At 47.6% G+C, this 21,151-nt stretch overlaps 1 protein-coding gene across 1 annotated transcript in view; it reads right to left on the reverse strand.

The window, feature by feature from the left end:
* LOC311509256 (striated muscle preferentially expressed protein kinase-like) overlaps nt 1–21,151 on the reverse strand; it is a 35,111-nt gene that overhangs the window by 579 nt on the left and 13,381 nt on the right. The window contains exons 2-39 of the mRNA XM_084574382.1: nt 20,958–21,056; nt 18,330–18,480; nt 16,380–17,222; nt 15,731–16,182; nt 15,345–15,488; nt 15,036–15,218; nt 12,896–13,059; nt 12,664–12,752; nt 12,353–12,528; nt 12,092–12,275; nt 11,935–12,008; nt 11,654–11,812; nt 11,369–11,558; nt 11,033–11,262; nt 10,827–10,946; nt 10,635–10,739; nt 10,350–10,556; nt 10,145–10,268; nt 9,728–9,900; nt 9,377–9,489; nt 9,109–9,277; nt 8,762–8,861; nt 8,089–8,289; nt 7,667–7,724; nt 7,506–7,583; nt 7,250–7,422; nt 7,113–7,139; nt 6,863–7,015; nt 6,738–6,780; nt 6,586–6,651; nt 3,665–6,263; nt 3,421–3,588; nt 2,548–2,670; nt 1,104–1,956; nt 769–1,008; nt 456–679; nt 267–342; nt 36–185 (exon numbers count right to left, since the gene is read on the reverse strand). Of these exons, the coding sequence (XP_084430508.1) occupies nt 36–185; nt 267–342; nt 456–679; nt 769–1,008; nt 1,104–1,956; nt 2,548–2,670; nt 3,421–3,588; nt 3,665–6,263; nt 6,586–6,651; nt 6,738–6,780; nt 6,863–7,015; nt 7,113–7,139; nt 7,250–7,422; nt 7,506–7,583; nt 7,667–7,724; nt 8,089–8,289; nt 8,762–8,861; nt 9,109–9,277; nt 9,377–9,489; nt 9,728–9,900; nt 10,145–10,268; nt 10,350–10,556; nt 10,635–10,739; nt 10,827–10,946; nt 11,033–11,262; nt 11,369–11,558; nt 11,654–11,812; nt 11,935–12,008; nt 12,092–12,275; nt 12,353–12,528; nt 12,664–12,752; nt 12,896–13,059; nt 15,036–15,218; nt 15,345–15,488; nt 15,731–16,182; nt 16,380–17,222; nt 18,330–18,480; nt 20,958–21,056 (9,481 nt within the window). The remainder of the gene's footprint in view (nt 1–35; nt 186–266; nt 343–455; nt 680–768; nt 1,009–1,103; nt 1,957–2,547; nt 2,671–3,420; nt 3,589–3,664; nt 6,264–6,585; nt 6,652–6,737; nt 6,781–6,862; nt 7,016–7,112; nt 7,140–7,249; nt 7,423–7,505; nt 7,584–7,666; nt 7,725–8,088; nt 8,290–8,761; nt 8,862–9,108; nt 9,278–9,376; nt 9,490–9,727; nt 9,901–10,144; nt 10,269–10,349; nt 10,557–10,634; nt 10,740–10,826; nt 10,947–11,032; nt 11,263–11,368; nt 11,559–11,653; nt 11,813–11,934; nt 12,009–12,091; nt 12,276–12,352; nt 12,529–12,663; nt 12,753–12,895; nt 13,060–15,035; nt 15,219–15,344; nt 15,489–15,730; nt 16,183–16,379; nt 17,223–18,329; nt 18,481–20,957; nt 21,057–21,151) is intronic.

The following is a 21,151-nucleotide window of genomic DNA, read 5'->3' on the forward strand; positions in this document are numbered from 1 at the left end:
AAGATCGTCTATAATCGACTCTTGTTTCAAATCACCATGGGTAACTGCTCAGCATCTTCTTGAGAAAGGCGGAGGCACTTTGGGACACATTTGGGTACAGTTTAGTTGGGTCAAACTTGGCCATGAGGATTTTGGATTCAACTTGTTGGGGGTCCTTATCTTCAAAGGGTAGTCGACCGCTAAGCCTGTTGAAAAAAATAAAAAATGTGGCATCATTAAAACAAATAAATAAATCAGTAAAGTTGTTTGAAATAGATGAAACTTACATGATGAAGGTGACAACTCCAACAGTCCAGATATCTGCTGGAGGACCAACAACTTCACCTTTCACCATCTCAGGAGCTTGGGCCACATTTGTCAAGAGAGAAAAGTTTTGAAAAATGAACAGACGGATTAATAAAACTGTTTATTAAGTAAGTAATATTATGTGCTTCTATCCTGGTGCTTCTCCTCACCCATGTAGTCCAGCGTTCCTGCTCCTGAGTCCTGGTGTTTGAGGTTGAGGGGGTTGAAGCTCTGAGCGCTGCCGAAGTCCACGATCTTGATGGCGTTCAGGTTGTTCACCATGATGTTCTCGGGCTTGAGGTCCAGGTGGAGGACGCGGCGGCTGTGGAGGTATTCGATTCCCTGGAGGATCTGGACCAGGTAGCCCGCCACGTCGTCCTCAGAGTAGCGGAACCTGGCGTGAATGGAAAAAAAAAAAGGAGGTGAGGGAAGGTATGAAAATCTACGGTTTAGCTCTGAGGTTTATATCAACCACCGTCCTACCTGTCTATGAGGCTGTACAGCAGCTCTTTGCCGGTGCAGTACTCGGCCACGAGGACCAGGTAGCGTGGTGTGACGTAGGCTTCGTGCAAACCCATGATCTTTTCGTTGTGAAGCGATTTCAGGATCTCGTACTCCTTCAGCACTTCCTGCTTGTTCTCCTGACTGTAGGGAATGATCTTGGCCATGTAGAGTTTACCAGTCGCGTTCTCTCTGCATTCTCGGACGACTCCGAACCGACCCCTGTCAAAAAAAAATATAAAAAGGTTTTGAATCTGCTGAATAAAATCCCTCAGAGACAGAAATTAATAACAACAGGTTAAACAACACTGTCTCACCTCGCTTTCTCCTCAAGGAAAGTGTATGGTTTCTGTGGGACCCCCTGTCGTAGAGCAGTGGAGGGCGTAGCGCGTCCAGATGGAGTGCCTCTGGCGGGGGTACTGGCCCCTTCGCCGATGGGGCTCAGACTGGACGTCTGGAGTACTGGAGGGGAAAAGGACACTGGAGTCGGGGCCACGCGAGCGGTGGTGGTGTTTGTGGGGACGTACGTGGGCACGGAGGCCACTGCTGGTTTTGTGGGGGTCGAAGGCGGGGTTACAAGAGGAGGTGGGGGGGATATGGGTGGGGTTTGAGTCATGGGGGTTACCACGTTTACCGGACTCTGGGGTTTGGGGACGACGAAAGGCGGAGGTGCCTTGCTTGCGGGCGGAGGAGGAAGAGTGGAGCTTAATTTGCGAGCACCCTCTGCTGTTGCACCTGCAGATGGCGACACAGGAGTGGGCGCGGCCCCCACTTTAGATGACAGAGATGTAGTCTGAAGAGAGGATGCAGATGGGGAGACTGCATATTTCTGAGAAGAGGAGGCTGAGGTGAGGATGGAGACCGTCGTCCTGGGAGCGCTGTTCTGGGCCGGTCTGAGCGGAGGGACCGTCACTGAGGAGGTAACCGTTGGTTGAGGCGAGGTGGGGGCTGTTTTTACGATGGCGGCGGCGGGTGGAGCTCCTCCGGCTGAACCTTTCTCCTTACCTGTCGAACCCAGGCTGACTGGAGCAGAGAAGTTGCTGTGTGGCCCCTGTCCGGCCTTGTTGACACAGGAAACTCTGAACCTAAAAGCACCCCCTGGTGGCAGGTCTGTGACATTGTAGTAGCAGTTGGTAATTCCAGTGGCCACAGTTAACCAGTTAGTGTCGCCTGCAGGGCACACGGGGAAATAAAGTGAGTATTATATGATTTTAGAGCAGGTTTTAAGGCTAAACAATGAAGTTAGGCCTTTGTATATATTTATATTTGTATATTAGATTGATGATTCTTGTTAGAAAAATGTAAAATTGTATTTCATACATTGAACACCAGATGGCAGTGTTGGCCAGTTTATGAAATTGTGTCTGTACATGCATGTAGATGAAATGAACTACGCAGCATTGGTGATATTTTTTCACTTAAAATGTTAGCGCAAAGGCCAAAATGCAAAACATCACATCAAAAAGTTCAATAATTGTTCCCCAGATCTGCTACTCTGAGTATTTGGCTTCATATTTATCCACCACATTATGAAATAATGATGATTCATTGTGCGTAACACCAAAAAGCTCAGACAGCAGCTCTGGTACAGTCAATACTCCCTCATGGACTGACTCATATTCTTTAAGTGGTGTCTATGGGTTTAGAAGCACAGCCGCACATATGGTAAAAAAAAAAAAAAAGAGAGTTTTCAACACTGTCACTTCTCAGGAGCTTGAAACCATCCAAGTTTTTTGGATGGAAGATAATGGCGACGCTCACCTTCGGTTTTTCTTTCCAGAGAGTAGCTGCACGGGGATTTTGTGTCTGCCGGCTTCCACAGAACCAGGGCTGTGTTTTTGTAAGTCTGAGGAACTTCAGGGGTCCCTGGTCGTTTCGGGACGCCTCGAGTGGTTGAACAAATAGAGAGAGACATGGCAAATGAAGTGATTATTTGCCTGGTTACATAAAAGTTATAAATAATAAGTTGTCTTGCTTAATGCCGCTTTTTTTTCCCGCACCCCAAACGAAAAAGACGGGGTTTCCTCTGCCAGATGTTTAACTTTCACTGTGTTTCAAACAACACACTCATTTATATGGAAATGAACAAAACGCGGGCTGTTCCGTTCCCTCAAATGAAGACGGTTCGTCATTAAACAAAACCGAACGTGACGCAAACACCGTCGGCTGATTTCACAGTGCAATTTCCCATTAGGTCTGCGCACCGGCACGGATGATGAAGCCAATGACTCAGGAGGGACGCGCCGTTGAAAGCATTTTTTCACATTTTTCAAATCTTATCGACTGCACCTGACGCCCGAGAAATAGATTTTTTTCCACTGGAGCCTCGCAATCTCATTGTGATTGTGAGCAGAATGCAAACACCGCTTCTCTCATTACACACTTGGAAGCTTGACTATGACTTGCTGGCATTGATTTCATCCTCTAGAAAATTGCAGGAAACCTCATTTGTTCTTGGTGGATGATGGATATCTCAAAAGCCCAAAATCCATTAAGTTAATCTACTGCAAAGTTAATCTGCCGGCATTAATATTCATGCCGTTCCCACTGCAATTATAATTCAATAACATGAAATCTATCACAGGATGGAGATGGCTGCACGGCTGTGAAAGCTTCACACAAAGCCACACTTACAAGCTATAGACAGAGTACAGGAGGTAGTGATTGTGGCTATGGGGTTGGTGGCTACGCATTCATAAACTCCAGCGTCCTTGTGGCTGGACCTCATGATCGTAAGAAGCTGCCTGCCGTCCGGGTGGGAGATCAGTTTGACCCTGTCGTCCACTTCCAACGGTTTCCGATCTAGAAAAAAAAAATAAAGCAAATTAGCAGCACTGCTTGATTTATTTAACTGTCGTATCATTGATTTAAAAGTTACCTTTCATCCATTTAATTTCCGGATGTGGGCTTCCAGCTGGAAGGCAGCTGAGAGTGACAGGATCCCCCTCCAGTAAGATGTGGTCTTTCAGTTTGATGTGGAACACCGGAGCGAAGTCCGAAGTCGAGCGGACGAACTGCTGGCTCTTTGTCAAACCGTCTTCTTTAGGGGCAGTCGATGGCAAATCGGTCTGAGAGGGAGTTTTGTCTTTCTTGCCCCTCGTCAAACCCCACCTGTCCCACCGCGACCGCCTGTCGCTCTCGGAGGTTTTTTCAGACTGGACGCTAGACGCGGATTCCACGGATTCCCTGGATGCAGCAGTGCCCGTTTGTTTCGCCAGCTGATTCTCAGGGATGCCCATTCCTTTGAGTCCGCGGCCCTCGGATTGGGAATGGCGGTGTCGGCTGAACAGGGGCGTGCCCTTCCCCTCCGCGTCCGCTTTCCTCTCCTCGGACTGACTGCGGATTTTAGTCGTTATCACGGCCACTTTGTTTTCGAACCTCTGCCGCATCGCCAGGACCGGAGAGTCTGGGACCTTATTCCCATTCTTTTGATCCAGCTCTTTCTGACTCCCCCCCGTGTCTTTATCCTTCCTCTCCTCCGAGTGAGACCTTATTTTGGCGGAGATTCCGGCCACTTTGGACTCAAACCTGCGCCTCATAGCAGACACGGAGGATTCCTCTGCTTTTCTTTGCTCTTTCTCTTCCAGCTCCTTCGTATCCAGGGACTTGCTGCGACCAATAGCCCACGAAACCCTCTTGTTTACGGCCGCTTCCTGCACATTCAGTTGCTTTTCTTCTTTTGGTTTCTCACCCTTCTTCTCAGCGGACGTCGACCTCTTGGCCCGCAAGGACAACCTCCCGATTAGACCCAGCCCCGGTTCCTGATCGACTCGTCTTAAATCTTGAACAGATTTAGATTTCTCCTGCAACCCTTTAGATACCATTTCGAGAGGCGCGCCCCTCGGCCCCGGCCTATAAACCTCCTCGCCCCCCTCGACTGCCTTCCGGCTCAACACGGGGGATTTCTCCTCCGATTTGGTTCTGGTCAGTTTCCGGAGGCCGCGGGTCAAAGACGACTCCCGCTTCTTAAACCTCGCCTCAAAGACCTCCTCCGAGTCGATGTCTTTTATGTCTGTTCTGAGCACAGGCTGGCGAGGGGTGGCGAGGAGTTCGGGGCTGGATGACGAGGAAACTGAGCGCTCGAGAGTTGCGACTTTGGCGAACACTGCCGGATGTTCGGGTAATGTTTCTGTGGACTGGGATGTGGCGGGAGGGTTTTTGGACTGGACCTGGTCAGATGTTTCAGGCGGCACTGCATCGGACTTGTTAACACTTGTGGATGCGAGTGGTGGGTTTTCATTAATGTGTAACCCCTGATTTTCTTTCCTCTCCTCTTCATCGTCGTCTTCCTCTATTACAATTATCGGCGTAATAACAGAAGGTGATCTAGACTCATGTTCTGCTTGATCTGTCTTTTCTAACGGTGCTTTGGTCCTTATCTCTGTGACCCTATCTTCAACCTCATGGTCTTTCACATTGTTCTGTTGGTCCAACTGTCCTGGGAGTACAAAGGAAGTCTTCCCCGTGGGCGAGGCAGACTCCAGTGTTGTTTGTTCTGTCAGTGCAGACATTGAAGTTGCCTCCTGGAGTTTCCTCCCTTCCGTGCCACCACTGCCCAGAGACGGGATCTCTAAGGGGGCTCCGAACCTGCGGTGCAGGGGCACGGGCTCAGAATCCCCCTGAGTGAAGGAGGCGCTTTTGCGAAAAACTTTGGTCTTTGGAACGTCCTCTCCGGGACCCTCAGAAGACGCTGCTCTGGTGAGCGTCGACGGCCCCGCTCTGGCTCTCCTCAAATTCCGATCCAGAGACATCGTCTGCCTCTCGTCGTCCATGCCGAGCGTTTCGAACAGGGGCCCTCGCAGGCCGCTCATCTTTTTGTCCGCGCTTCCTCCCCTGAGCAGCCGCTGCCTCATCAGTTCCAGTTTCAGGGCGTAATCCTCCTGGCTTAACTTCGCAGCCCCAGGGCTCGGGCTGCGATTAGGCAGTTCCATGGAAACAGCCTTTTTCAGGCTCTTGTTATTTGCTTCTGAATCCTCATCTGCATTTCCCTCTTCTGGGTCAATGTGGAGAAGCAGTGCTGAATCAGCAGAGCTGCCCCTCCTCATGGTAGCTCGCCTGGCTTTTGTCTGCGATTCGTCGGCCTCCACACTCGATCCTTTTTTAAGGGGAGCTCGTTGCGTCTTTACCTTCCTCTCCTCATTTGCGGTTTCCTCTTCATCTTTTACCCCTCCTCTAGTACCCGCTACATCCATGTTGTATTTCCTGGTCCCGTCAGCGACAACGCAGGGCCATGTGATATCTTCATCCCCAGGGATCTCATTAAGGGAGACCCTGGAGCCAGAGAAGACCATGGACAGCGGCATGGGAATAAAGGGAAGCTCATCTACATCTGCATCTGAGTCAGAAGAAGAGGAGGGCGGCGGGGAGCCTTCTTTTAAATGCCGGGCCACAGCGATGGAGACGTGGCTGCACGAGTCATTAAGGAGCTCTGGGATGGACCGCATCACCATCTTGGATTTGTAGCTGATAAGGGAACGCTGAAAAAGGTCGAGAAAGAAAATGCGAGATTATTTAATCTTCTTATTTGTATATGTCAAGTTTCCAGTCTAATTAAATGCTTAAATATGACTGTGGAGCAAAATGAAATGGATTCAAAAACTGATTGAATCTAAATTAGTGGATTGTTTGTTCTTAATTCCTAAAGCAAATTTAGGAAATCTGTTTAAGTATCATGAACGTAGGAGTTATTCTGGTATAAAATGGCTGCTCTAGTCAAGAATTAGGATAAAATCTATCAGTTTTTATGTCGTCTTTGATTTCCAAATACATGTCTACCAATCTGACATCTACACGGCTTACCTGCCACCGCCTTCTCGCCAAAACTTGCTTTAACATGGCCGTGCTGATGCTCTTGTTTGTTGGTGACTGCAGGAGAAAAAGAGAGGAGTCACCATTAAGGTTAAAAGAGATAGAAATAAATGGGGAAGGTCGATTTTCTGAAAGACGCTCACCTTGAACCAAGGGTGACGAAGGCACTCAACGGCACTGGGCCTCCTGAGAGAGAGAGAAAATATGCGTGAGAAGCATCTCAATTTCAATACATTTCTACAGTTTGATGGGCATCGACGACGCTTACAGTCTGTCCACCACCAAGAGCTTGATGACAAATCCCTTAGCTTCCTTGCAGAGGTCCGAAAACATGCTCTCCTCAAACGCCACGTTGTAGTTGCGGATGTTTAAGGCGGTGGCTTTGTCATTCTCACCAGCGAAAGGAGACACCCCCGTCAGGCTGAAGATAAAAAAAAAAAAAAAAAAGGGGATCATTACAAACTAAAGGAAACTTGTTTAGAGTTTGTATAATACATAAAAAAACGCTTAAAACATACCAGAGGTAAGTGATGACCCCGACAGGCCTGTGGCAGAGCAGGACGGACAAAAGTGGATTTTCAGAATCACAAAGAGAGGTTGGATTTTGTTGCGGGTAACAAGGTAGCGCCTGCAGCGTGGAGAACAGGTGGCTTACCATATGTCCGTTGCCGTGGAAACAGGAGTTTGGTTAACAATCTCCGGTGCGACATATTCCGGCGTGCCGTATTTGCAGTAGTGGTCCTCTGAAGTTTCTAGTTTCACGGCGTTCCCGAAGTCACAGATGCGCACGTTGCCGCTCCCCGGGGCGGCCATTAAAATATTTTCGGGCTGGGGGGAGTTGCACGCAAAAACTTTAGGTTTTAAAATAGATTTTTATACGGCAACAATATCGGAGTGGACAGATTTGATACCTTTATATCCAGATGAGCAATATTTTTTTGGTGGAGATAACGAAGGCCCTCCAAAAGCTGCTGAACGCTGCTGCGGATCTGTAAAGTGAAACATACGGGAATGAACCATAAAGTGGCGTTACATAATGGCAGCGCAGTGCAGTCAGCAGAAGCGCACCGACCTCCAGCTCCATCACTGTTGTTTTCTTGGCCATTCTCTCCAGCAGCTCCTCGTGACATCTTCACACAACAGTTGAGGAAAAAAATAAATAATAAAAAAAAGCTGCGACTCAGTCCAAGTGGTAGGTGCATGAGAGATGAATTATAAATGAGCAAAAACTCCCACACATCCCATCTCTTGCTAATTCCGCTCGGCGGCGATGAGTCAGAAAGAAAAAGCTGGGCTGCCTCATTGATGCCTCCGAGGGGCCCCGCAGAAGACATTAGGATTAATGCTTTGGATCTCATCCTCGAGACGCGTTTAAGTGCACTTATGTTTGACAACGGAGCAGATAAAAAAAAGGTGCTGCGGAAAAGGGATTTTGTCGCAACGGTATCACAAATCGCTGAAAGGAAGCACATTTGCCTTCGCTGGAAAGGATACAGCTCTGTGATGAGCACCACCATGTTCTTCTTCTCAAAAGCGTCGTGGAAGTAGAGAATCCTCTCGTTGTCCAGCTCAGACAGCAGGTCCATCTCTGTGAGGGCCAAAGCTTTCCTCTTTCCCCGGGCAGAAATGAATTTGGCGGCGAACTCGGCCTTTCCTTTCTTCTGCGTCACTTTCTTCACATAGGAGAAGGCCCCCCTGTAGCGACAGTCACAAAGTGAGGATTACTGGTAGCTTTGCCCTTCTTTTTAAATTTATTAGTACATTTCTTTTTGCAAAGACAACAAAGAAAGAAAAAGGAAAGGCACTGTGTTTGTGTAATTAACTTTCATTCTGCCTGGGCTTCCGTTTCTTGCTTTGCTTTCTGGGTTGGAAAATATTCACCACTTCTCAGCAAATGCCCGTTTCCATGAAGTCAGACCAAAACAAATCATCCGTCGGCTAATGTATTCACTCCACTCAGGCTGGTGACTCATCTCTCGATTCTGTCTGCTGTTGTTAAGCAGGTGCAACACCTCCCCCCCCCCCCCCCCCCCCCCCCCCGAGCCCCAACCGCTACCAACACCGCCCCCACCTTCCTCCCACAGCCTGACCCTTGGATAGCCATTATCACCGGTGTCCTTGCTGCGTCTGGAGGAATGCGAGGCAGCTCCCGCGCGCACACACTCACCTCCCTATCTCTTTGTGGATGTCGTAGTAATCCGTCAAACGCCTCATCTTCCTCAGAATGGTTCCCTCGTCCTCCATCGGCTCTTCTGCTTCTTGTCGCTCTGCGGGGAGCAAGCACCAACACAGGCGTCGGTGTTTGTTGTGTGTGTTCGGCGGGAAACGTGTGCCAGCATAGTGACAGATGGTTTCGTATTGTAGTTTCAAAACACCTCGTAGTCCCGCCCATATGGCACAGATTTAGAGGCAACAACTAGCTCGTACAGGTATGTTGAACAACCGAATATAATCTGCAATTTTAGACTTTCGCTGACTATGAACTGTATCTTGGTGCGTTGCTGGACTGCTGACCTGTGTGAACCGTGAACTCAGCCTTGCAGGAGTTGGAGCCGGCCAGGTTCTTCGCAGTGCACGTGTACACACCAGAATGTTCGGGCTGAGCGTTGAGGACGACGAGGGAATATTCCGGGTCGTCGTACACAAATGTGAAGTGGTTGCTCTCGGAGAGAAGCATGTCATTCTGCAATAGACCAAATCGGGTTTTTAATATTCACCTCAATGGATGTGAAAAGCGATGTTTAAGGGGCTGAATTTGGATAACAGTTTGTGTACTCTATACCTTATACCACAGAATATCCGGATCTGGCTTCCCCTCAGCCACAACAGCTAGTCGGGATGTCTCCCCAACGTGCACATCCACGTCCTCCATGATGGTTTCAAATTTAGGAGACTCTACAGATGAAAATGTGGTGAAAAAAACAAGAAAGAAAAACATAAACTGCCTCAAACACAGAGCAAATAATGTTCTCCACATCAACCCACTACACTCATTTGAAGATTCACTTCACAAATAGCTTAAGCTATTAAATGACAAGCTTGCTGTCATTCCCCTGCTGACTGTAGTGAGTAGTAAGTTCTTCGGATTCTCACTAAAACGCTAAATTTATCATGGGGTGCTGGCTGAACTGACCTGCCGTGGCCAGCTGTATCGTGCAGAGGTCGCTGCCAAACTGGTTGCTGGCTGTGACCACGAGCTGACCGATGTCTGAGCTCCTGACCCGCTGCAGCTTCAGGGTGTGCTGGTCGTCGTCTGGCATGCTCATCTCATACATCCCCGGTCTGTTGGTCAGCACCACGCCCCTCCTGAGGAACACGACGAGTAATGAACAACACACACTTCTAACTTGCATTTTTATTGAGAGTTAAAAGTTTATTTTGGGTGTAAAGGTGGCAGGTATGTAGCCAAGCTAATCACTGTGCATGCATGTGACTCATTATCTGTAGAGGTTGGCGTGTTCACATTCTCCCTGTCAATTTATAAACCAGATCCTGATGACAATAGAAACAGGATGAAAACCAGCTTGACATTAAAGACAGAGGAACTAACCTTTTCCAGGCGACAACTGCATGCACGTGGTTCAGTGTGATGGTGATGCTAGCAGACTGGTTCTCAACCACGTACACGATGTCTGGTTTGTCCATAATGACTGGTGCTTTCCTCAAATAAGGTCCTACGCAGATCAGAGAAAAAGACATTTATACGTATCTTATGTCATTTATGCACCAGTGCAAGCCATCCGCACTCTTTATACCTCTGTCCAGCAGCTGGACCAGGTCAGTGGAGGGCGATGGTTTGCTCAGTGTTTTCCCGGTGGATGTCAGGACTCTGAAAGCGTAGCGGACTCCCTTGGACAGGGAGGTGACGGTATAGCTCGTCTCTTTCAGGTTAGAGGCCACGACGGACCACTGGATCGAGCCCAGAGGTTGCTGCTGGACCACGTACAGCAAGGAGCCAACATCTGCAAACACACACGCTGTTTAACTTAATCTAAGACATGGATACAAAAATATGATACATTTAATGAAATGAAACCCACCAAATGAAGGGTCAGGCCTCTTTGGTCTCTTCCAGCTGAGGGTTATAGTTTTCCCTGTAATGGCTTCAATCACTGGAGGACCATCAGGAGGGTCAGGAACGATATCTGTTTTCAAGTAAATACATAAATAAAACATTAGGATAAATCCTGTTCTGTCACTTCTACCATTAAACTGTGAATGTCTATTCATACCTGTAACATATAGGTGAGCATAGCAGGCTGCTTTGCCCACTTTGTTGGAGATGACGGCCTTGTAGACGCCTCCGTGAGCGTGACAAGCGCTCCGAATGACCAGATTGTGGACATCCCTGTCTGAAGAACAGAGACAAGTTTCTTATTTACTATCTTTCCCCTCCGTAATTCCCGAGCTGAGGTTATTACGGGGTTTCTCTGCTTACACTGAGTCATTTTGCGTTCTTCGCTGCTCTCAATGCGCTTGCCGTTGTGGTACCAGGCTATGGTCGGGTAGGGCATGCCGGCCACCTTGCATTTCAGCACAACCTCCTTCCCTTCAATCACTTCCGCGTCGGCCAGAGGTTTGACAAAGTCTGGCATGGTCCTCTTCTCCACCTCATTCTCCAGCACTTCAGGCTCCTCGGGGATGGAGGGCATCTTCTCCAGCTTGGCCCTGGAGGACATCAGGAGAGATTAACTTTAACAGATGTGTTTGTTTTGTTTCCCGTTTTAAACAATAATTTAAGCAAATAGTTCTCCACATGAATTCCTTCTCTTACATGTGAGAAGCGATGGCAGCTCTGGGTTCTTGCATGTAGAGCTCGGCGGTGCTTTCAGACTTCCCGTAAACGTTTTGCGCCACCGCCGTGTAGAAGCCTTCTGTGTCGCCGCTAACGTGGGCGATGACAAGTGAGTGACGACCCCCCTCCTGGAGGATGCGGACATTATCGCTCTCCTCCACTCGCGTCTCTGAAAGAACGTGAAGGCGTTTCGTTGTTTTTCCGCAGAGAGCTCGTACGTGTTGTTCAGCGATAAAATCACGCACACGTGCTGGGGGTTCTTACCGAAGTGCATCCACGTGACTCGCGGAGCAGGTGATCCGCTCACCTTGCAGTCAAAGCGTGCAGTGCGTCCTTCGATGACCTCCAGGATGTCCAGTTTACGTGTGAACAGAGGCTCCCTGGATGGAGTGACTCTCAGGTTTGCAGTTGAGATCAGCTCCTCTGTGAATGCACATTTCCCTTAATAACACTCCAGTGTTTGCATCAAATGTAATGCACAATAATCTCTAAAGTAAATAAGAAATAAACACGCAAACAAACAGGGTTATGTATCTGAGATTGACCTTTGGCAGTGCTCAGCTTGCAGGTGTACGTCCCACTGTCGTCCTCATGTACTGAATTCAGCATGAGACGGCACCTATAGAATAAAAAAAACAAAACTATTTGACAGGAGTTCATTAAATTCACACTTTTTAAAGCAAACCCAAAACGTGAGCCCACCTCTTTCCATCGAAGTGCATCTTGCAGTTGAGCAGCGCCGGCTGGATCAGTTTGCCGTTGGAGAGCCAGTCCACATCCACGTCTAGAGGTCCGGTAATGTGACACTCAAACATGGCCGACTCCCCGGCCCTCACTGCCACGTCTTTTATCTCCCTGGTGACTTTCAGTGCTATTTGTTCTGCAGCTGTCAATAAAAAAAACACACATCAGTAACAACTTATTACAATATATTTGTTCGACCAGATTTATTCGTTTACTCACCTCTGACCTCCACTCTAAACTCCGCCTGCTTGCTCCCGTACTCGTTGATGATCTTGCAGACGTAAAGCCCTGCGTCCGACCTCTGAGCCGGGCCGATTCTCATTTCGCTGGTGCCGTCTTCTGCGTCGCGCACGGCGAAGCGCCCCGCTGTCTTCACCGTGGCTCTGTCTTTCAGCCTGGGTCAAGATCAAGTGGCCGTCACAGTTATTTATGCTCAGGTGTTTAACAGAGGGGCGTGAGTGTGTGCCAGGGGAACAGTTAGAGCTTCAGGTGTCTCCTGAAATGTTTGTCCGCGATAACAGGTGTCTTACCAGTAAACCATGGGTTTGGGCTGCCCTCGGACTCTCGCTGTCACTACAAGATCTTGACCCTCAGTTACGCCCTGGTCACATGGCGCCGCCTTTCAAAGAATAAAAAAGAAAAAGTTACCTATAAAGACTGAAGGTCAGGTTAAGTTTGTTCCTGTCACCACATTATGAGAGTCAAACTATGGCTGCCATCTCAAAAAGAAAATCAAGACACTGCTTCTGATGAGCTCTTTACCTGAAATGAGGGAGGGTCTTTAAAGTGGACCCTTTTCCTCTGAAAAGATGAGACTCCGACCTCCATCGCCTCCTCCTGAGGGCTCATATACTCCTCATCTGACTGGATTGGGCTACTAACTTCCAGGGATTCAGCTGGCTTCCCACATTGCATGTGGGCCGGCTCTGGAGGAAGAGGAATACCGGACATAAGTGTAAAGCCATGACAAGCATACTAATTCGCTTTTATTTGGGTTCATGAAAAAGTCAAGTCTGATTTGCACACTTCTTAATTTCAGTAATTAAGAGCAAATCTTTCTGAAATATGGTTAACATGGCACCAGGGCGGCTCGTTAAACCTTTCAGATGAGAGCAATCTGTCAGAGCTCTGATGTTTACAGTCCTTGCTTGCTTTTCTGGAGATTGCTATCTTTGCCAAGATGAGCAGTTGGCAACACGAGTGGTCCGCGTGTGCACACATCGAGCGTAGAGACCTCTCCGGAGTGACCGCAGCCGAACAGATAATGAATTAATCCCTTAATCCCTGACCCAATCATCCACTTATTCCCAGGAGTTTCCGAGCAGACGCTGCGTCTGGACTCCTGGCGGTTTCCGCTGAAGTCTGAATTAATTCACAGCTGGGTGGAGAAATATAAAAGCACGGCCACACTTGTTCTCTCTCTGTGCCCGCTCCTCTTTTCTGCATTCGTCACTTTCTCTACGCCTCAGCTCTCCGCTTTCTTTGTACGACCCAAAACCCACACATCTGGCAAGGACAGATAACACGGCGACAACTGACTGAAACCATGAGTCCGTGAGACCTTCAAAACAGCAGCGGAGTGGATTGATAAAACAAATTTGGACTCAAATGTTTGAAAAGAAGGTCACCACTGTAAGCAGCAGGTGAAATACGTCAAGTTTAGCCACATTTTAACCTGTGTATACGGAAGACTAACAGTGAAACATTAACTCTAGAGAATTCATGTTAACAGAAGGACGACACTCATGCAGAATTGCTAAGTTACAGACGTGGGTAAATTGTTAAAAAACAACAAAATAACCTACCTAGAGTCACATCTTTGAGCGGCGTCTGTGCACCAGGGGATAACTCCCTGGAGTATTTATGTAAACCTGCCAACTATTACACAACTCCCGAACAGACTGAGCCATATAACCTTCCTCTATTCTGTCCTCTGCTTCCCATCACAGTCGGTGTTCTCTTACATCTTACACTTTCACTCTACAGGGGATGATAATACGAAGAAATGAATATAGCTGGGCATTTTTTTTTCAAAAATGACAATCGCACAATGTGCATCTCTTTCTCCATATTGAGTTTTGGCATCCTTTGAAGCCCACAAATCAATCTCTCCCACTGTTGTGGTTGGCCCTGCCAACGTTTTACTTTGTTCTCAGCTCAACTAGCTAAAATGACTCACATAATCTCCCACCACATTTTGACAACTCCTTCTCCGAGCCCTTAGCGTGAAATCTGGGCTGATGAAAAACGCCGTGATTGCGGCAGTAATCTCACACGGGGACATAAAGCAGACAGCAATTACCCGCGAGTACAAGAGGGCGGCTAAAAATACTCCTGCAAGTTAGACTCCGCTGGCCTAATATGGCAACAGAGGCCTCTGTGCTGCTGGTGAGGCTGCGCTCGCATTCGACAAAACTGAGGAACGGCAAGACGCATTTACGGGAACTCAATCAACACTCTTCACACACACACACCATACAGTATAAACACACGTCCACTGCAGGCGAGGGATATTTATTTAGTTTGCTCCTGATTTTGAATGCCACGGCTGCCGTGAGGACTCAGGGGACCTTTGTGTGACGGGGCAGGCCTGCGTTTTTTGAATTTGCACAGAGGGGAGGCTCGGTGCCTTCAAGAATTAATGGGTTGCCATGGTTACTGCTGCTGCGAGGTTGGGATGCGGTGCTCCAGCGGGGCTTTGTAGTCATTAAGACAGAATGTCAGGCGGAGGAGGGCTGGCAGCGGATTAAAGCGTGTGAGTCAACATATTCATGTGTTTCAAAGACAGCATTGCTTTTATGTCCATTTGCGCTACCTGCCTGTAAACGCGTCCGTACCACCAAATCTAGCTGCTAGTCACTTCGCGAGCTGGGGCAGCCGTCCATCTCTGGCCCGGTCTCACCTGATTGGATGTAGAGTATGGCGCTGCAGGATGCTCTGCCCGCCGAGTTGACAGCTGTGACGCAGTATGACCCCGCGTTGCTCTGCCTCATCTCCTTTATCACCAGGCTGTGCTTCTCTCCCTCAGCTTTAACCACATGGAAGGCATCGGTCCGGATCTCCACGTTATTCTTCCTCCACGTCACTGAGAAGACAATGCGGAAAAAAAAAAATAATAATCAGGTTTCACATCATCCTACAGTAAATAAAATCAACTATTTCATTTCTTAAATCAAAACAGAGTGATTTAACTTCAAAAACTGAATTGTACCGGTGGGGGTTGGGCTGCCAGTGACGATGCATTTCAAGGTAACCTCAGAGGCAATCTGTACTGCCGTGTCCTCAAGAGGCCTCTCAAACCTGGGGCCCTCAGCTGGCTCCTCATCAGCAGACAGGTAGTCATCAGATGAAGCCCCTGACAGCAATAGATAAGGTGAGTGTGAAAATGCCACAAAATAAGTCATTGGATTAGTTTCTTTTTTTGGGGTCCCCATGGGAAATGACTCCACACAAAGCAGTAGCATTCTTGGTCAACCATAAATGACAACAAAGCAGCTTTCTAATATAACAGCACTGGTTTCACAAGCAGAGCAGTAAACATAGTTTTTGATTATTATAATGGCGCTAAAAATGTCGCAATCATAAAACATCTCCTACCTTCCTCTGGAGACCTGGGTTGAGCAGACCGGCCTTTCTTTCCTTTGCGAACTCTGCCCTCCTTCCTCCTGGACCTGTTCACCTCGTCGCTCCTGTCTGGGACGCCTTCCGTCTCCATGGGTTCATCCTCCACCAGGATAGTGGGGATGTTCACCCTCAAGGCCGGAGATATCCGCCCCGCCTCCGCCTTCCTCCTCTTTAAGAGAGGGCTGATTGAAGGAGTGGGCGACGGGGCGAGGCGGGGAGGCTTGGGTGGATACTGGGTTGACCCCGGCTCCCTTGCAGTTACTGGGGTGGGCCTCTTCTCTGTTGGGCTGGGCGATCTGTGATCTGCTTTGTTATCCGTCCTGGAGTCTCTCTTTGAATCTGTTCCTCGTGAGGAGGACGAAGTTTTGTAGGATGCGGCAACAAGTGCGTCTTTGTCGGTTGCCGGAGAGCTTTGTAGGGTTTCCCTGTGTGCAAAGACAAGAGAACTGTTACGTAATACTGACAGTGCTGATATATGAGATTTCAAGTAGCCTTAAAGATTTTCTATTACGCGTTTAATTTAGTGAGCTCAATACCAATCACGAATTTAAATTCACGTTCATGTAATTTAAGAAAACAAGAAAAGAAGCAAATTCATCTGTAAAGATAATTATCTTCAAACCTGATAAGGCTTGTCCGTGTTGGCAATGGTTGCCCTGGTAACTGGTGAACTGGTGCCGTTTCCATGGTAACAGAGATTTTCCCTGCGCTTCCCCGTGATGAGCTATCCACTGGTTTCCCCTGCGAGTCTGGCTGTGTCATCTTCTCCTTTTCTGGGTTGCTCCTTTGATTCCCCAGACCTCGGCCTTGGGCCTGAGCAGAAATCTGCAATATGCCGCCTCTCTCCCTTTCGCCAGCTTTTGCTTCCTCCAGGGCTCTCTCCCTCGCCTCCAACTTTTTGACTACTTGAGGAGGAATCGGCTCTATTTTCCCCGTGCTCAGCCTGTCCCTCTGAGACAGCTGCTCGGTAGAATACGCCTTCTTCAAGCTTGGTTTCCCCACAAGTTTCTTGATCCTCTGGAGCTCTTCCGCAAACTTGCTCTGGTAGCTCTGGACCCTCTCGGAGTAGCTCATCTTGTCTTCTAATGAAGACGCCCGCTGCTTGAACGCTGCTCTCTTCTGGGCTGATCCCTGCAGGTTTTGGCCCTCCTCTTTCCCGGGGCCTCCCGTCTTCTTCCCGCCGTCATCCAAGTCAGACGAAGCAGGCAGATCCACGCTCGCCCTCCGCCCCTCAAAAGCCCGGACCTTGTCAAAGATCTTGGGTCCTGCGCGGGCCAGTTTGGGCGTCACGGCGCCACTGTTGACGCCAGACGACTGGTCCATGTTAGAAGCTTGGGCGCCTGACGGTTTGGTTTTGTCCAGTTCTGGTTTCGGTGTGCTGATGCTGTTTTTGTGTGTGCTGAGAGGTGGCTGTAGAGGAGACAGGGGGACACGGGAGGAGAGCCCCCGTGATTCATCAGCAGTCCTAGAGGGGTGAGGATTGAGGGGAAATGGAGGTGTGAAGTTAGACCTATAGCACAGTTGCGAAGGCTCTGGAGGAGTAGTAAAGATTCAGATGAATGTCCATTGTGTCATTAGCTTGTTGTGTTTTCATATTCTCCTCTGGAGTTCCTGGTTTTGTCTGTTTGTGTCTTATCTCATGAGCAGCACGTCAAACAATGTGAAATGAAAATGGCAGAAAAAACAGAAATAGTGCTGCCTAGGTGTAGAATATCTCAATAACTAAACCTAACTCTGTTGAACCAAGGCATATTGCAGCAACACAATTGCAAGTTTCAAACGTGAACGCTTAGAAAATCCCAGAAAAAGTGGACCTGCTTCAGCTTCAAATACAAAAACATCGTGCCTAAAAAGAAGCCGTGAAATCGCATTGTTCAGAACTTGTGACGACATTCATGCTAAAATCAGCTTGGATCAAAGTCAGCAACCCATGCATGCCACAGCAAACCTAGAAAGACATGGTGTTAATCCAAAAGACAGGGGCCGCGCTAGAAAACATGCAGTGGGTAAAAAGAGTAATCACAGTTTTCAGAAGTGCTGAATAATATATATTAGCAGATTGTACCCCTGTATCCTCTCTAATGGCTATAAGATACATTAACAATGCTGACAAATCATTGTTAGGCTGAAATCACTGCACACTCACAGCAAAAAAAGACACAGAGTCAAAGGAAAGTGTGCTCAAAATAAAATGATGAGAGAAAGTAATGAAATAAGAGGAATAAATCAATAACTTTTATAACAAAAAAAAAGTTATTGATCGGGTCTATGAAGGATATAAAGTCTTGTCGTATGTGTCAGTTTTCTTTGCAATTTGGGGTTTGTGGCCAGTCTTTTAGTTTTTTTAGTGGAATCCTGGAAATAAAAAGCCATGTGCTATAACGGCATAGAAAATGTTCTCCCCCTGTAGAGGCTGAACATGCTCCCATAGTAGTCGCTGCCTACAGAAACACTTTCCTCTGACCCCTGAACGGGCCGTGCCAGGTTAGCGTGAGACGCCCGGATGAGGGGTTCCACACCCAAGTGACGGACGGGCGGGGCCCCCTCGGCAGGGCCCCCGCCGAGGGCTTGCCTGGCTGGGTTTGTGGGGTCCAAATGGGGCCCTGGGGGGCGAGAGCCCAGAGCGCGGAGCTCTCGCTCCACAACGGGGTCATAAGAGCCGGGGAGGGTGGCCCTGCGATCCGAAGAATCTGGGTTATAGTCCATCATCCGTCCTCCCTCACCTGTAGAGAGAAAGGTAGCTTGATTAAAATGGACTTTTCATCAAAAATCATTTGTAATGTACAAGGTTTTGTTCATATCCTCAAGCCTGCAAGAGACAGACGGTAAGAGACACCTCATTAGCTCCAACAGAAAATTGATAGAATGAATCAATAGCGATAATTGAAAGGTAATTTAATCCTGCAAAGATCAATCATGTGCATTAAATCTTGAAGCCCATTTTGGTGGGTACAATTGAATTTCTAGACTTAAAAACACATTTCTGCATTAAATGTCTAGAAAATGGACAATATTTAAAGTTTTAGTATAGCCAAACTGAAAGAGTAGGATTTCTTGTAATGAATTAAGAGAAGACAAGAATTTTGAGCTGGGAGAAAATGATGCTGTCATAAACAGAAGCGCAGGAGCCTCATTAAGAACGAAAAAAGGGGCACGATGGATAAACAGTCTATTGATTGCTTGAAAACAGGAACAGAGCGGGTAAGGGCAACGATTGGAGCGCGCACCACTTAAAGAGATCCTCCCCTATCGCAAATCAGGTAATGATTGACGTTTTAGTGATGAGCGACGGAGACCGGAATGCTTCGGCAGCGAAAAAAGAAAGAGTGGTCAGCATCTTCCGTTAACGAAGGAAACAGGGACGGAGACGAGGATGTAAAACGTCAGGCTCCTGCTGCTTGACTGATTGAATGGAACGACACTGACTCAGCTTCTCATGAACGCAAGGCGAATAAAATTAGAAATATTACTCAATTCAAGACCTTGACACGCGGAGCTTCAAGGATCTTGCTGAAAACTAAATCTTCTGTAGAAATGCACTAGGCATTCGTTTGTCTGCAGCAGAGCAACCAGTCTGTTCCATGAAGGAAACCAATGATGTATCACCTCATCCTTCCCTCATTCTATTTTTTTTTTTAGCTGCTTGTCTCTTAAGGTCTGTCATCAGGGTACAGTCACAGCCCACCAATAAGTAAGATTAGCAAGTACAAAGAGTGGATGAGCTGCGCGTCAAGAATATGAAACGTGTTTGTGGTAGAGGAGAAGGGCGTCAATATTTCTGATCTATATTCGGACATCCCGTTGCCTGGTTAGGGGTGGATGTGAGGGCTTGCAGGTCCTTGGCTTAGTTCTCTGTTGTAGTTGCATTAAGAGACTCAACGTTTATTTGTCCTGTCAAATATGTAACTTGTTTTTTAGGCTTGATCCGATTTCCCTCGAGATCAGTAAAGCTGCCTTGCACTGCACTAAACAAGATGTGACAAGGCGGATACAAAAAAAAGAGGCAAATTAGTTCTGAAAACATGAATCGATGCACAGTTTAAAGAGGAGAGAGCCTCAGCAAGACTAAAATGTATCTCTTGAATAGACAACGGCACCAAAATCGAATGTTGTTTTTTACTTAATTAATTGATTTTTCTTGTTTATAAAGTCAAATCTCAGCTTCAGATTCTGTCTTTATATTATTAGAGTTTGGCTTTATATTGCTTATTGAAGAAAAATCTCAATTTTCACTGTTCCTGATGCTTCATGGACTAAACTGTAAGCTGACTGGTTCAGAAACAGCTTTAATCTTTAATCAGTATTGTTGCCAGTGTCCTCTTCCACGCTGTGGTGTCCTGGGGAGGCAGCTCTAAGAAGAAGGACACTTCGTCGTTAGACAAACTGGTACAGAAGGTGGGCTCTGGAGTACGGGCAGAGCTGGAGTCCCTGACAATAGTGGCAGATGAAAGGACCTTGGACAAAACCCGGTCCATCATGAGCAATGTCCACCACCCTCTACACGACACCATAGTCAAGCTGAGAAGCTCGTTCAGTGACAGGCCGCTGTCTCTGTCCTCCTCCACGGACAGGTTGAAGAGGTCGTTTGTCCATCGGGCTATACGACTATGTGATTTGATATATGGCATGTTATATGATTATATAACTTAAATATCTTTCATATTTGTCTCTATGTAATGAAGCTACTGGATATTTCAGCAGTCAGAAACTGTAACCCAAAGCTCCACATTTATATCCTCATTGAATTGTCAGTACACTAAAATAAAAGAGGCAATTAGTTTCGGCCTTATTTATCTATTAGAAACGGTCTCAATTTTTCAGGCTGCGTACTCCCTGCGGAGCCTCGCAGTTGAGATCCGGACCTGAAACAGGTTCCCCGCTGGAAACTAGGGCAGTGTGTCACACTATGGCATCACACCATGAGGGATTAATGCATCCTGCCATACTGGATTTCATCCAACGCACGACTCGGGCCAAGCTGATAACAACCTCCATTAAATCCATCAATCCGCACTGAATCATAATTTTGTGGAAGTGTGTTTTTGGCAGGGGTATTGCTGCTGCAGTAAATTTTACTGGCGAGCACTGATTGTACGCATGCTGCATTCTGGACCGACTTTTTGCAAGCGGTGAAAGGGAAAAAGAAAAAGCTGAAGAAAGTGCTGAAACCGCGCAAGACTGTCGATTTTAGACGAAGTACCTGAAGGTCCTCTCCGACCGGTCTTGTCTTGGTGCCTCCCGGGCCCTTCTTTGGTTTCCATCTGAGGTTCTGTGGTCTCATCCTCTGTGGTCTCAGAGTCTGGAATTAAAAAAGAAAGGGGAAAAGAAGTCGCAAAACAGCATGAGCTGAGACAGACGAAGGAGGAGGTAAGGAAAGAGAAAGTGAATGAGGTG

The sequence above is a fragment of the Chelon labrosus genome, assembly GCF_963514085.1.
Source record: "Chelon labrosus genome assembly, chromosome: 24".
Classification (NCBI taxonomy): domain Eukaryota; kingdom Metazoa; phylum Chordata; class Actinopteri; order Mugiliformes; family Mugilidae; genus Chelon; species Chelon labrosus.